This window comes from Anabrus simplex, chromosome 9, assembly GCF_040414725.1.
Source record: "Anabrus simplex isolate iqAnaSimp1 chromosome 9, ASM4041472v1, whole genome shotgun sequence".
In the NCBI taxonomy this organism is placed as follows: Eukaryota; Metazoa; Arthropoda; class Insecta; order Orthoptera; family Tettigoniidae; genus Anabrus; species Anabrus simplex.
In genome coordinates, this window is record NC_090273.1 from 64,317,971 (window position 1) to 64,331,224 (window position 13,254).

At 39.6% G+C, this 13,254-nt stretch overlaps 1 protein-coding gene across 1 annotated transcript in view; it reads left to right on the forward strand.

The window, feature by feature from the left end:
- The window catches only part of Pgant2 (polypeptide N-acetylgalactosaminyltransferase 2), a 463,080-nt gene that overhangs the window by 412,850 nt on the left and 36,976 nt on the right, over positions 1-13,254 (forward strand). The window contains exon 5 of the mRNA XM_067153354.2: positions 8,137-8,202. Within this exon, the coding sequence (XP_067009455.2) occupies positions 8,137-8,202 (66 nt within the window). The remainder of the gene's footprint in view (positions 1-8,136; positions 8,203-13,254) is intronic.

The following is a 13,254-nucleotide window of genomic DNA, read 5'->3' on the forward strand; positions in this document are numbered from 1 at the left end:
ATGGCTTAGGAGGATGGACTTTAAAGTTTGATTTTGCCTTCTATATATATATTGTATAAAATCACCGTACAATTAAATAAATAAATCAGGTATTTCTGGGGTAATTGGAGTCACCTGAATCATTCTGATATTTGGCTGGGGATTTAAAGCCGGATGCTATTCCTAACATCACATGTTTTTTCAGGTGAAAATTCCAACCCGGGATTAACCGCGAGCCGGTCTGAGTGCGGTTGAGGCGCTGGCCTTCTGACTCCAGCTTAGCAGGTGTTCAAATACGCCAGCCTCATGTCGGTAGACTTGCTGGCACGTAAAAGAACTTCTGCAGGGCAAACTTCCGACACCTTGGCGTCTCCGAAAACCAAAACGTAGCTAGTGGGACGTCAAAACAATAACATTACTTACTATAACCGCGAATTGAGCCTCGGTCCTCCAGGCGGAAAGCCAGCAGCTAAATACAACCCCCGCTTCTTATGAACATTTAACTTGTACGACATTTTATAATTATGTTGCAAAAACTGCCAGAACGGTGATTATTTTCCTGAGAGTTAAAACATGCCGGTACAGGGGAGTTAACACCTCTTGGTTAGTCCGGGCGCATAGTGACCAGTGGGCGAAGCCGCGGGCAATAGCTAATAATGATGTAAAAATATAGGTTATTGTCGCCTTGATCATTAACAGAACAGACTTACTCTTTGTATTATGTACTAGCTGATGTACCCGTGCTTTGCCACGGGATTCTCAGAAAGACTGACTTGGTGGTTTTCCTAACTGAGTTCAACATAGGTCAATACAAAAACGTCAGTAGGAATGTAGCGATTGAAAGCAATGTTATCATATAAAATACTCGATCAAATGAAAAACCGCACATTTTCTCACTTTCAACGAACAATACTACGGTGCCGATCTAACAGTCCAAAGTTCCAGAGCTGGAATAACCAAGTCGCAGACTGCCGTGAACACTCCTCTGTCATTATTCCGTTAAATATGCACACTGCTCATTCCAATCAGTGCCTCAGAGTAGGGATTGAATAGCTCGAATGCTATGATGAACCAATGTGTTACGTACCAGTCATATCAGAAAATGTATGAAACAGAGGAATGGCATGCTAAAGAAGAAAGTTATCTAACTCCCCAGCTACTTCCCGCCAATACGCAGGCAGGCTGTTACACTCGGTACGACCAGGCGTGTTGGCAGTGTGGTTAGGGGCGCGCAGCTGTGAGCTTGCATGCGGGAGATAGTGGATTCGAACCCCACTGCCGGCATCCCTGAAGATGGTATTCCGTGGTTTCCCATTTTCACACCAGTCGCACCAGGCTGTACCTTAATTAAAGCCAAGGCCGCTTCCTTCACACCCCTTTCCTATCCCATCGTCGCCATAAGACCTACCTGTGTCTGTGCGACGCAAAGCAAATTAAAAAACCTCGGTACGCTGCAGTAATCCTATCTATCGGGGATGAGTGGAAACAGAAGACAAAAAGCACATCACAACAAACAATGGCCAATGTAATGTTATTGTTGATAAAGTTTATGAGCTTTCTATATTTAGGCCTTCACATTAGTTTTCTTTCGACTCTCTGATATTACGGCGTCTTACAAAATTATTTATATCGTAGACTGTAGTTCCTTATTCTCACACTTTACATACCGATTTTCATTTTTTATTTTTCTGTTTACCCATTTTCTCGTGACTCGGCGCTGATATCGACTTACCGTTAGTAACAAAAATCTAAATTCATTAATATCTCTGTGATTATATGTGGTACGGTAACAATGTATAAGACATAAGTGATCGGAAATTTAATAACTTCTTACATAACTACTACTAACTTACGACATAACTAAAGTTAGTTATGTGGTATTTATCGATACGACCATTGATAACATAAATAACTTTTTTGAGAATTAAATTTCAGGCCTTCCCCTAAACTACCATTTCACTCAGTGTGAATAAAATTATTGATGACCTAGATTATAGCGACTTATTCCCCGACTATGCATACCAATTTTTGTGAAGATAGGACCACTAATATAATAAATATTTGAGAATTAAACTTTAGGCCTTCCCCTAAATTACCATTTTTCTCAGCGTGAAGACAATTATGTAAAGCCTATATTGTAGCGACGTATTTCTCGTCTTTGTCTACCGATTTCCATTAAGATACGACCACTAATAACATAAATATTTGAAAATTAAATTTTAGCCATTTCCCTAACTGCCATTTCACTCAGCGCGAATACAATTATTTATGGCCTAGATTATATCGACTTATTACGCCGACTTTGCATACCGATTTTCATTAAGACACGACCACTAATAACATAAATATTTGAGAAATAAATTTCAGGCCTTCCCCTAAACTACCATTTCACTCAGCGTGAATGAAATAATGTATAGCCTAGATTGTAGTGGTTCATCACCCGACTTTACATACCGATTTTCATTAAATTCTCTTCAGCCGTTTTCTCGTGATGCGTGTACAGACAGACAGACAGACAGACAGACAGACAGACAGACAGACAAACAGGTAGAAATGCATTTTCTTGTTACTGTGGACATGATCGATACAGAAATGCCATTCTTTTCAAATTCTGAGCAATGTACAGACAAACTCTTATTTTATACATATAGACTCAAGTAGCAAAAATAGTAAAAGTATGAAGTTGTGATAGTGATTTTATTTCAAACACTGGTGGTTTTGGAAGGAAATTCCTTTTGCACTACTCAAACCACGTGTAGACTTTGTGATGTAATGTCGTTGTCTGTGCTTACTTCCCAACATATTCCCAATACTGTAGTCGGGTCTTGTTACTTCCTTGGCGTTTATTTCCTCAAGCGCTGCGAACTGTTGATATCACATTATGTCCTTCAAGATGTTGTCCCACGCAGATGGAAAATTCTGTGGCATCACTTGCAAAGTCTTGCGCAATAGAATCCATAAATTTAGGAGCTTGGATGTGACAGTAGTTAATATCGGCGGACGACAAGCTGTATAATAATGTAGGCCTGACGAGGTATAGGAGGTATTACAGTAGGGCAGGAGTTACATTTCATTATAATGCTAAAGGCTAAGACTGAAAGGCATAAGAACTCCCCAATTAACAGAGCAATGAGACTCTACAATAATATTCATCCCTATGTTGATATTTTTAGTATGACCAAAGCTACATTCATTTCGACATGTAACACTGTACTTCTGAATATAATCTAATAGATTATGAAGACATTTTAAAGAAAGGAAAACTAGCGTAAACTAGTATAAATGTTGTAAATCATGTTTTAAAATGTATTACATTCCAAGTGGAAATCCTGTTAAAGTATATTATACTAATTTTAATTAGAATTGATTAGTACTGTAATATTAGTTATATTAACCTTCATGATTTTTTTTAGTAATGTGACTTGTGTGTCCCAGGAATTAATTTTTAAGATTACTTTAGCTATATATTGTTTTTGTTTTAATTTGTATTTTTAACGTCTGAGTAACAATTGTCGTGAACATTGTAATTGGGAGCCAGGACCTGTTATGTTCACAATAAAGTAAATAAATAAATAAATAAATTACTCATGCAGTATATTGGTTAAGAGTAAGACAGCGACACGTGGCCCTAACTTTGGCAGGTAAAGTAAATTATCTATCTATCTATCTATCTATCTATCTATCTATCTATCCTCTGTTCTCTTCCAATCCCAATGGCATTAGATCGGCGAGGTCTATGAAGTCTTTCAGTTTCCATGACGCTTCCTTTCTTTGCCGTATGCTTTCATTATTCGTAACGTAGGATCGGCTCCTCATTCTCCTCTGATTACATTTAATAGATCACAATTACCGCGTTATATATCCCCTTTGAACAATAATCATTACTACCAATATTGCCTGCGATTCGAACCGACGTCTCTTTGACGAGAAGTCATTCATTAGCACTATGCCTCGGCGAGCATGCCCCACGATTTCATTACTCCGTGTGACGCATTTTCTTTCAGTTTTGTAAATACGTCCTGTCATATGCGATAATATGAAATGAATACTGAGATCAGACAATGTTTCATCCCAGCGTTTTTCTTGCATTATTGTGTGGAAAACTCGCAGATAAAAAGAATACAGGGAAGTTGCCCTGCTCTGGATTCAAACTTCTTAACTTTTGACTTCAGATTCCTCTCATAACCCACCGTTAACTGTGATAGAGATCAGACTTAGTCAGATTATTGTATTACGCCTTTAAAAAAAATCGTAAACGAAGTTCATCGACTAAGAGCAACGGGTGTGTCTATTAGGGTCAGCATTGCACTCATATAAATGATAATGCGATTGTTTCCTGATGTTGCTGGGAGAGAAGACAGTGTTTCTTTTCTCCCAATGTCACTCCCTCGCCTTTATTGCTCCGTCTAATGTACTCCCGTGTCGTGCGCGAGCTTTAATGAGATAGCTACACGAGTGCATTACAGCTGTCTGCGCCACCATCACTTCTGTTAAACCACACACCAGATCTGGCTTCAAGTCTGTGTTTTAACCAGCTACTGAGGGAAGTCTTAAAGTTTCTTTATTTGATTTTGACAGAAAAGAGAAGGAGAACACTGTTGTGAAAAATGATACATATCAACATTCTAAACTTGTTCGAAATTCGAACCGAAATCTAATGCGTTGTTAGCTTATTAGAGTTCGTTTCTAAAATGAATTTTAAACTGATAGCAGATAATTTCAACTTGATGTTTCTTGGGGAATGATTCCAATTTCCTCTTGCGGTCTTTGTTGGTACTGAGTTCTTCTGATAAAAGGCTACGAGGTTCACTACAATATTGCATATTTGCAAATATATCCAAATGAGAACTCAGTCTCCCGTGGCAAATTTGGGGTTACGCGGAACTGTTATCTGATTTGATTGATCTGGCAAGATGGTGGTGGTGGTGGTGGTGGTGGTGGTGGTGGTGGTGGTGGTGGTGGTGGTGGGGAGGGGAGTGGGTTGGGGGTTGCCTAACCGAAGCGATAAAGGCATGCTCGGTTCATCTGAAAGGACGTGGGTTCGATTCCTCGCCTGGAAGTCCACTTCCGAAGACATACATGGCCCTTGGGTTAATTTAGCCAAAACGAAAAATGGATCCCATGTTAAATACTAGGGGACCGAGCGAGTGGCTGCTGGGTTTGGGTCACGTACCTGTCAGCTTACATTCGGGAGATGGTAGGTTCGAACCCCGCCAGCAGCCCTGAAGTTAGTTTTCCATTTTTACACCAGGCAAATGCTGGGGCTATACCTTAATTAAGGGCACGGCCGCTTCCATAAGACCTATCTGTGTCGGCGCGACATAAAGCCAGTTGTAGGAAAAAAAAAAAGGAATTTCCGTCCAATGTGATTCCAGCGCTTTTCTGCCTGCTGATTACCATGCACTTTGTTTTCTGAATGTTTATTTTAAGAGCAAACTAACTCACTAACTTACTTACTTACTTACTTACTTACTGACTTACTTACTTTGTAGATGGTATTTAAAAGAAATGAAGGGCTTCTAAATCTTCATCAAGTATCACGGTGTGGTAAATATTTTAAATTCTCAGCATAAAAGTCGTACGAGTACCATAGTGGCGAAGCAAATTTTTAAAATATATATACTTGTTTGGCTTTTGGTCCTATTAGCCATAAGTTAGCAAACTATTGAGCCTTGTATAAAACATGTAACTAAATAAGAAAATGTTAGTACAATAGTTAGTGAAGGAACGCAAAAGGAGGATACTTATTCAAATATTTTCAAAGCAAATTCTCTCATTGAATGTTCTAAGGTTCGCAGTTCATTTTTAGTATCTTTTTGTGTCGGAAAATCGGTGCAATGTAAATTTCGATACAAAATAAATGGAAACTGTAAACAAGAAAAATTGTACCTTTTATGCCACTATTTCTGAGAAATTCGACTAAAATTGTGTATATACTGTGACAGAATGAAGAAGGTAAAACTGGCAGGCTTTGCTGGAAGTAAAGTTTTGAATTGTATCAATTTATGGACAACACTGTAGTTTGTATAAAAAAATGCTATATGATTCAAATCTGCATCACACCGGGATCGTAGTCAGACGTGGGTGATTCCAGCATTTTCATCCGATAATAATGGCGTATGGCCTCCGGAGAGGCCTGGTGCAGGTCTTTTTCTAGTAGACGGCCTATTAGTCAACCTGCATGTCTGTGAAGATGAGGGCCCTACCTAGGATGATTTATAATGTTGCCCCCGAGCAATTGGAATTAACCAATTAAGGTTAAAATCCCCGACCCGGCCGGGAATCGAACCCGGGACCCTCTGAAGCGAAGGCCAGTACGCTAACGATTTAGCCAACGAGTCGGACTTTCATCCGATGAAGATAGTTGACAGCATCAGAGTCTCATGAGTAATAGTGAGTGAGATCGATACTGGTGAACCACGAATTAGTTGGAATATTGGTTTCAAGTGCATCATAGTATCGTACTTTATGTAGATCTGTTGTTTTCCATTCGACTGAGTCTCTCTTGTGAGCTTTTATACGGTCAGCTCGGAACTGACTTTGTTATTCTTTGTTTAACTCGAAGGTCTACTGCTCTATGGTGCTCAGAGATATAAGATTAGCAGGAGGGCTGGAATGAAGTTAAATTGGAGCATGCAGCTCACTTCGATTGGGGGTTTGCGTGGAAAGGGCTGCACCCCCCTCACGATGAGAACATGAGTTTACTAGAATTTCTCACTAATTGTTTGTGTTTCAAATGTGTACTTACTGTTCTTTATGGTCCAGTCAGGGCGTTTTAAGCGTTATGACAAGCTGAGCGAGACAGTCCGTTAAGATACGAATCTTCTTGAAATATTTTGAGGTATTGTAAAGAGCTGCTTATGTCCGCGGTGTAGAGAGAGACTTTGACTTTTCTGTTAATGGGCTATAGTACGAAGGTTATGCTGAAAGTTTTAAGCAGGAACAATGAAACTGAATTTATTTTCTCGTAAGTGTATCTTAAACCATCGGTATAGATGTGAGCGAAATCCGGCCAAGATGTCTGTAAGAGTGACTTGACCGTAGTGTCTTCTATATTTGTTGCTGAAGTTATTGCGTCAGATAGACGGAAATTGTTCGGTGTAGTTCGTAGCCGTAGTAAAATCCAGGCAGTGCGAAGCAAGTTGATGCTATAATGTTTTATACACCGGACTGAATACACATGACCTGCTGTGGATATATTTCAAAAGTTCCCTCAACTAATGTTACTTTACTTGCGTGTTTCAACTCATTAGTACATGTTTGACACACTAGCAGGCGGATCAGGTAGCTCAAACATTTGAAATAGCAGATGGCGCTGTTTAAATTCACTAACTCGCAGAGTGTTTGTTTACCTTGTACAGTCGAAAGGATTCGTGGTACACACTTGACGGCATGAGACTTCATGAAATATTATTTTAACACTTATTACCAGCTCCGTATGGACATATTACTACCAAAATTGTTTTAATTTTTCCCCTGAAGGGGGCCTCTTAGACGGTGACGTATGTTTTAGCTTTGGCTTTTCTTGGAAATCCTTCTGGTCTTGGAGTTTCTTCGTAAGTAGATTGCGCTCTAGGATCTCATCGTGTGTGATGCCCACCACTGGTAGATTCTTTTTATACCTCACTGAACCACGCCCATTTTGCTTTTTTATTCTGATAGTAGGAGAAGATCTGCTTGGTTGACCTTGCAGGGTTCATTCTTGTCACGTGACAATAGAAGGCAATGGATCCTTCTCTTCCGCATTGTATCGGTTATCTTTTCCACGTGGAAATAGAGCCCGTAGTTGTTTCTTCTTCTATATTCACTTCGTCTTTGATGGGCCCAGAATTTTTCTCAAAATCTTTATTCTTTCTTTCTTTCTTTCTTTCTTTCTTTCTTCACTTTTTTCTCAGTAAGGCCTTTCTTGTTCACTGCATGGCTCGTAGAGGGCCTCCGGACGAATGACGGTGCGGTAGTGTGTTAGCTTGGCGTTCAGGGATATTGATCTTTTGTTATTATTATTATTATTATTATTATTATTATTATTATTATTACTATTATCCTGGAAGAGTGTACTAAGGACTTATTACAGAATATGACTGCATAAACATAACATTGTACTATTCCAATATATCTTGAATTCTTATTAAAATCTTTGTTTCTTCTTGTCTACAGCTTCCGACGGCCAGGAATTAGCCAAAATCCAGAAAGTAAAGGTGATCCGGAACGAGAAGAGGGAAGGTAAGATCTAAAACATGTTGAATATTTACACAATTTAATAACATCATATGTGATAAATGATAGCTGAACACTATTCTCTTGCATATGATGCAAGATAAACAACCACTTAAATTTCTGTCGGGAGTTCTTGTGACAGATAGACAAAGAATTCTGAAACCAGTAACGTAAACTTATCTCTTAAGTGGCTCTTGCGTACAATGGGAATTTACTTATTTTAAATATTTAGTTATAAATAACGCTCGGATAATTATGACCTTAAATATTTTTGAAACTAAATATGTTTGTGTACATATTTTTGCCATTTTTACAATTAAATACACACTCTGGGGTATTTATTCGTAAGTACGTGTTTGTTATATTCAGCGGGATGTTCTACAGTACTTCTTAAATGCCTCCTGCCCAAATTTTCGATCCTTGGCAGTTCTAGCAATTGGTTTCTGTATTTCGTCAGTGCGCCCTTGTCTCTGTATACTGCTCCAAGACAGGAATTCTCCGGCCATTAAGGACAGCAGGGACACAGTCTCCGTAAACATGCTTTGCCTCTCCACTAGTCCATACCTAAACACGAAGTTTTGGTTGAAATTAAAGTGGTCTGCGAAACTTGTAAAGGGGCTGCCTGGCCGAGGCGGTAAAGGCGTGCTCGGTTCGCCCGGAAGGACGTGGGTTCGAATCCCCGCCACAAAGTCGTAAAATTTAAGAAATTAAATTTCCACTTCCGGAGGTGCACATGGCTCTGAGGTTCACTCAGCCTACACCAAAAATGAGTACCAGGTTAATTCCTGGGGGCAAAGGTGGCCGGGCGTAGAGCTAACCACTGTACCCCTTCAAGTGCCGAGGTTACGGATAGTGTAAGCCTTTGTCTTCCACCCCTCCAAGGGCCTTCATGTTCTGTACGGAGATGACTTTGCTTTGCTTTATTGCGAAACTTGTAAAAGACTGACTGTGGAGAGTTCTCGTTTCAGCGAATAAGATGCCTGCCAAAATTGCGAAGAGTGTTACTTTGAACCGGTTTGTGCGGCAGTTTGGGGACGTTTTCAGAACTGACGGAACTGTATTATTTTAGCGAACTTTGTGAGAAACCTGTAGCTGCAGATTATGAAACACATTGCAACAGTAAAACACGTGAAATATCCATCGATAAAGAAATCGACACAACGTCTGCTTCCAGAAGTCCAAGATTTAAGAACTGGTCCAGTTCTCACAAGATATTTCTCTAACATTTCTTGGGACTGATATACCACTCAACAAAGTGCAGCATCCAGCGCTACGTGAAACGTCAGACTTCCTCTCCCTGGCTAGTCAACCTGCGTAAGCACTATTTACAAAAACTTTACTCTGAGACAGAAGACAGAATTCGTGGTGAAATTGGCGACAATGCAGTGTCCACTGACGCAAGCGCCGGCCTGTTAAGCTGGAAGTATGAGTGCCGAAATATTTGTGCTCTGGATGGTTTAATCAAGCAGCTGAAAGTTTCAACTACATTTTCGAGTAACTGAAGTATATAATTATATTAAACATTTAAGAACATATTTTGGAAAGTTAATCACATATTTTAAACTATAATATAATAATCTTATTCGCTTTTAAGTCCCATTAACTAATGTTACGGTTTTCTGAGGCGCCGAGGTGCGGGAAGTTAGTACCGCAGGAGTTCTTTTACGTGCCAGTAAATCTACCGACACGAGGCTGACGTATTTGAGCACCTTCAAATACCACTGGACTGAGCCAGGATCGAACCTGCCAAGTTGGGGTCAGAAGGCCAGCGCCTCAACCGTCTGAGCCACTCAGCCCGGAATATTTTAAACCTTTTGTGCACGTAAATAAATACATATTTCTGAAAAGATACGCACATAATTATCCGAGTCCTATTTATAAATAATTTTGTCATGTGACGCAAATAATCCATGTTTAACTCATGCAGTGACCTCTTTATTTTTTGTGTTTGTGTGTTACTATGAAAGAAATGAAAGATATATAATTGGACTTACATGCTAATAAAACATCAAAACGAATGTTATTTGAAGTGGTGAACAGTACACTAAGTTACCAGTCTCATAAAAGTAGTCCTCCGATCGTGGATTAATGAAAGTAATACGAACTTCATGATATATAAGACATTTATCTGTGGGAAATGGATTAACCTGGGCAATAGATAGGAATGCAGAGACACTGCCTTCGTGATGTCCAGGCCGTATTGTAACTAGCGCGGGAAAGCAATCAGCTGATCGTTAGGGGGGAAGTTTAGCACATGAGTTAGTAGAGTTAAACATAGTTTTTCGCAGTTTTATTGAAACTTTTAACGATGGCTGCATGTTCACTCAGATATATGTGAGAATGAGTCGTCATCGACTGCATTATTAAGTGGAAAGTCGTTAATTAGTGAAGAAAACTTAGTGTGAGCGTGTATTTATGTGAAGCTATAGGTTAAGAAGATCGTTCTTCGGTGTTTTAATTTTGTAGTTTATTTGTGTAAAGTTATATTTATAGTGTAAAATTAATTGAGTTTCTGCATTCTGTGTTTTATTATTAACCACGAATTGTATATACTTGAATTAAGATGATCAGTGAGGGAAATCACCATGCCTTAGAGTTGCTGTGTGCCTGGCTGCAAAGCCAATTATAAACAAGGAGAGTACACTCCGATATTTGTGTTTCCTTTTGATGAAGAACTAGTTTAGTTATGGAAGAAGGCTATTCCGAGGGAGAATTTAATAGTTAATCAAAACACAGTTGTGTGTATCAAGCACTTTCCTGAAAATCACATCCTGAGAGAAATAAGAGTGTCACGTCCAGATGGTGAGGTAAATTTTTTTATTATGTCATAAACATGGGTCCCATTAGGTAGGTCCTGTATTTTTATGTAATCAAACCCATGGCTTATCTGAATTTGTATTTGAAAATGCAAGTCTTGTTTATGAGTATCACCGAGCTCGATAGCTGCAGTCGCTTAAGTGCGGCCAGTATCCAGTATTCGGGAGACAGTGGGTTCGAACCCCACTGTTGGCAGCCCTGAAGATGGTTTTCCGTGGTTCCCCATTTTCACGCCAGGCAAATGCTGGGGCTGTACCTTAATTAAGGCCATGGCCACTTCCTTCCCATTCCTAGACCTTCCTGTCCTATCGTCGCCGTAAGACCTATCTGTGTCGGCGCGACGAGAAGCAAATGGCAACAACAACAAAATAAAAAAAGAGTATCAAACAGCAGTGGGATTTATGTAAATTTTATCTTCTTACAGATTCAGATCTTATATATGAATTATCTCCAGAAGTAAGATATCTGAATTTCCTAAATCGAGGGGGCTTAAAGTATCCATCAGACATGTCAATAGAACTTAGAATTGAGGTGTACAAAGTATTTTGTGTGTTAGTGTCAGATACATATAAAATGGTATTTCTAAATTCAGACAATCCTAAGTGTGTCACAAAATCCTTGGCTTTGGAGTCAATGCAGTTGGCAGATTCCCTAGTCATTTGTGACTGCGGGAAGAAATTGGAAGACCTGGCCGGACAGTGTATATATATTTGGGTGAATATGTTTTTAAATATTTTTTCCAAAATTCACACCGACTTGTGTATTCAACAAAGTGCTTCAAAGAGAGCAGACCTACTCCTTTCTGGTGTAACTTCCTGTAAGAGGTCCAGGAAAGCTGCAGTGTTCATGAAGTGGAAACAGTGAGGTACAGAAATAATTTATATTTGTAATAAATAGTATGGTAGTTGGCTGCATGTTTTCTGTCAGTGTGTATGATGTGAATGTTCCAGTTGACCAGAAAATGGATAAAATCGCAAGAATATTTCTCAAAATGTTAGGCTGTACTCACGCAAACGAACGTATATACGCGAGAAATAGAACGTTACGGAGAAGAATATGCATTGTATGTCAGAATTAACAAATATTTGACGATAGGTTTTGGTTTTATAAGGTGTTAACAGTTCTTTAAGTAATTTAAACGAGTGTGTTATTCAAGCGGAGCGTATGCGTATCGCCTTCAAGTTCCCCCCAAAGCGTGACGTCATCAGAGGTACAGTACGGCCTGGACATTACGAAGGCAGTGGCAGAGACGACACTTTTGTTGTAGGTGGATACGGAACCATAGTGCTGCTATCAGGCGGAAAAACGCTTCAACACGGTTAAGTGTTCGCTGATTCGTAATATCTCGTGTTTGCATTGCTGTGGATTTCAACCAGAGATGACTTCAAATAAAAGAGCGCGGAAGATAATCACAGTACTGTTCTTTTCAGTACGGAAAAGCCAATTGCGTCATAGAGCGAAATAAATACTACTGTGATGATCATTCTCAATATTCTTTATATTAAAATGTTGTCTTAATATTACAGGTTTAGTCGAGTCGTCCTTATAACCCGAGCTTGATAGTTGCAGTCGCTTAAGTGCGGCCAGTATCCAAGATTCGGGAGATAAGTGGGTTCGAACCCCACTGTCGGCAGCCCTGAAGATGGTTTTCCGTGGTTTCCTATTTTCACACCAGGGCGTTTCCTTCCCATTCCAACCCCTTTCCTGTCCCATCATCGCCATAAGATCTATCTGTGTCGGTGTGACGTAAAGCAACTTGTAAAAAAAATTATGTTATCCGTAATTTACCGTGCACAGGCCGCCACAGTCATCCACGAGCACTAGGCAGGGCTAATGGTAAGAGTGTAAGAGAGGGCCGTGAGCCTTCGCCACAAATGAAGGCATGTAATAATTAAATAAATAAACAAACAAATAAATAAGACCATTAAATTATTGATTGAGAAATATCTTACGCATAGCAGAACGTAGTCCTCCTTAAACCAGAGTAAACGACTTAGTTCATGAGGACATCGTGTTCATTAACGTCAGTGATCTGAGTGGTGTATTTCTGCTTTGGATAGATAACTGGGAAGAAGGCAGTAGCTGCCTATTATCAAATCGTCGACTGCTATTGAAACGTGTTGGTAAATATGACGACACTATTGGATTCTTCTTTCCTAGACAACGTTAAACGAGCACGTAACACCACTCTCCTTGTACGACCGTCTCGCAGAACTATCACGTTCACCAACCCCTTCACAG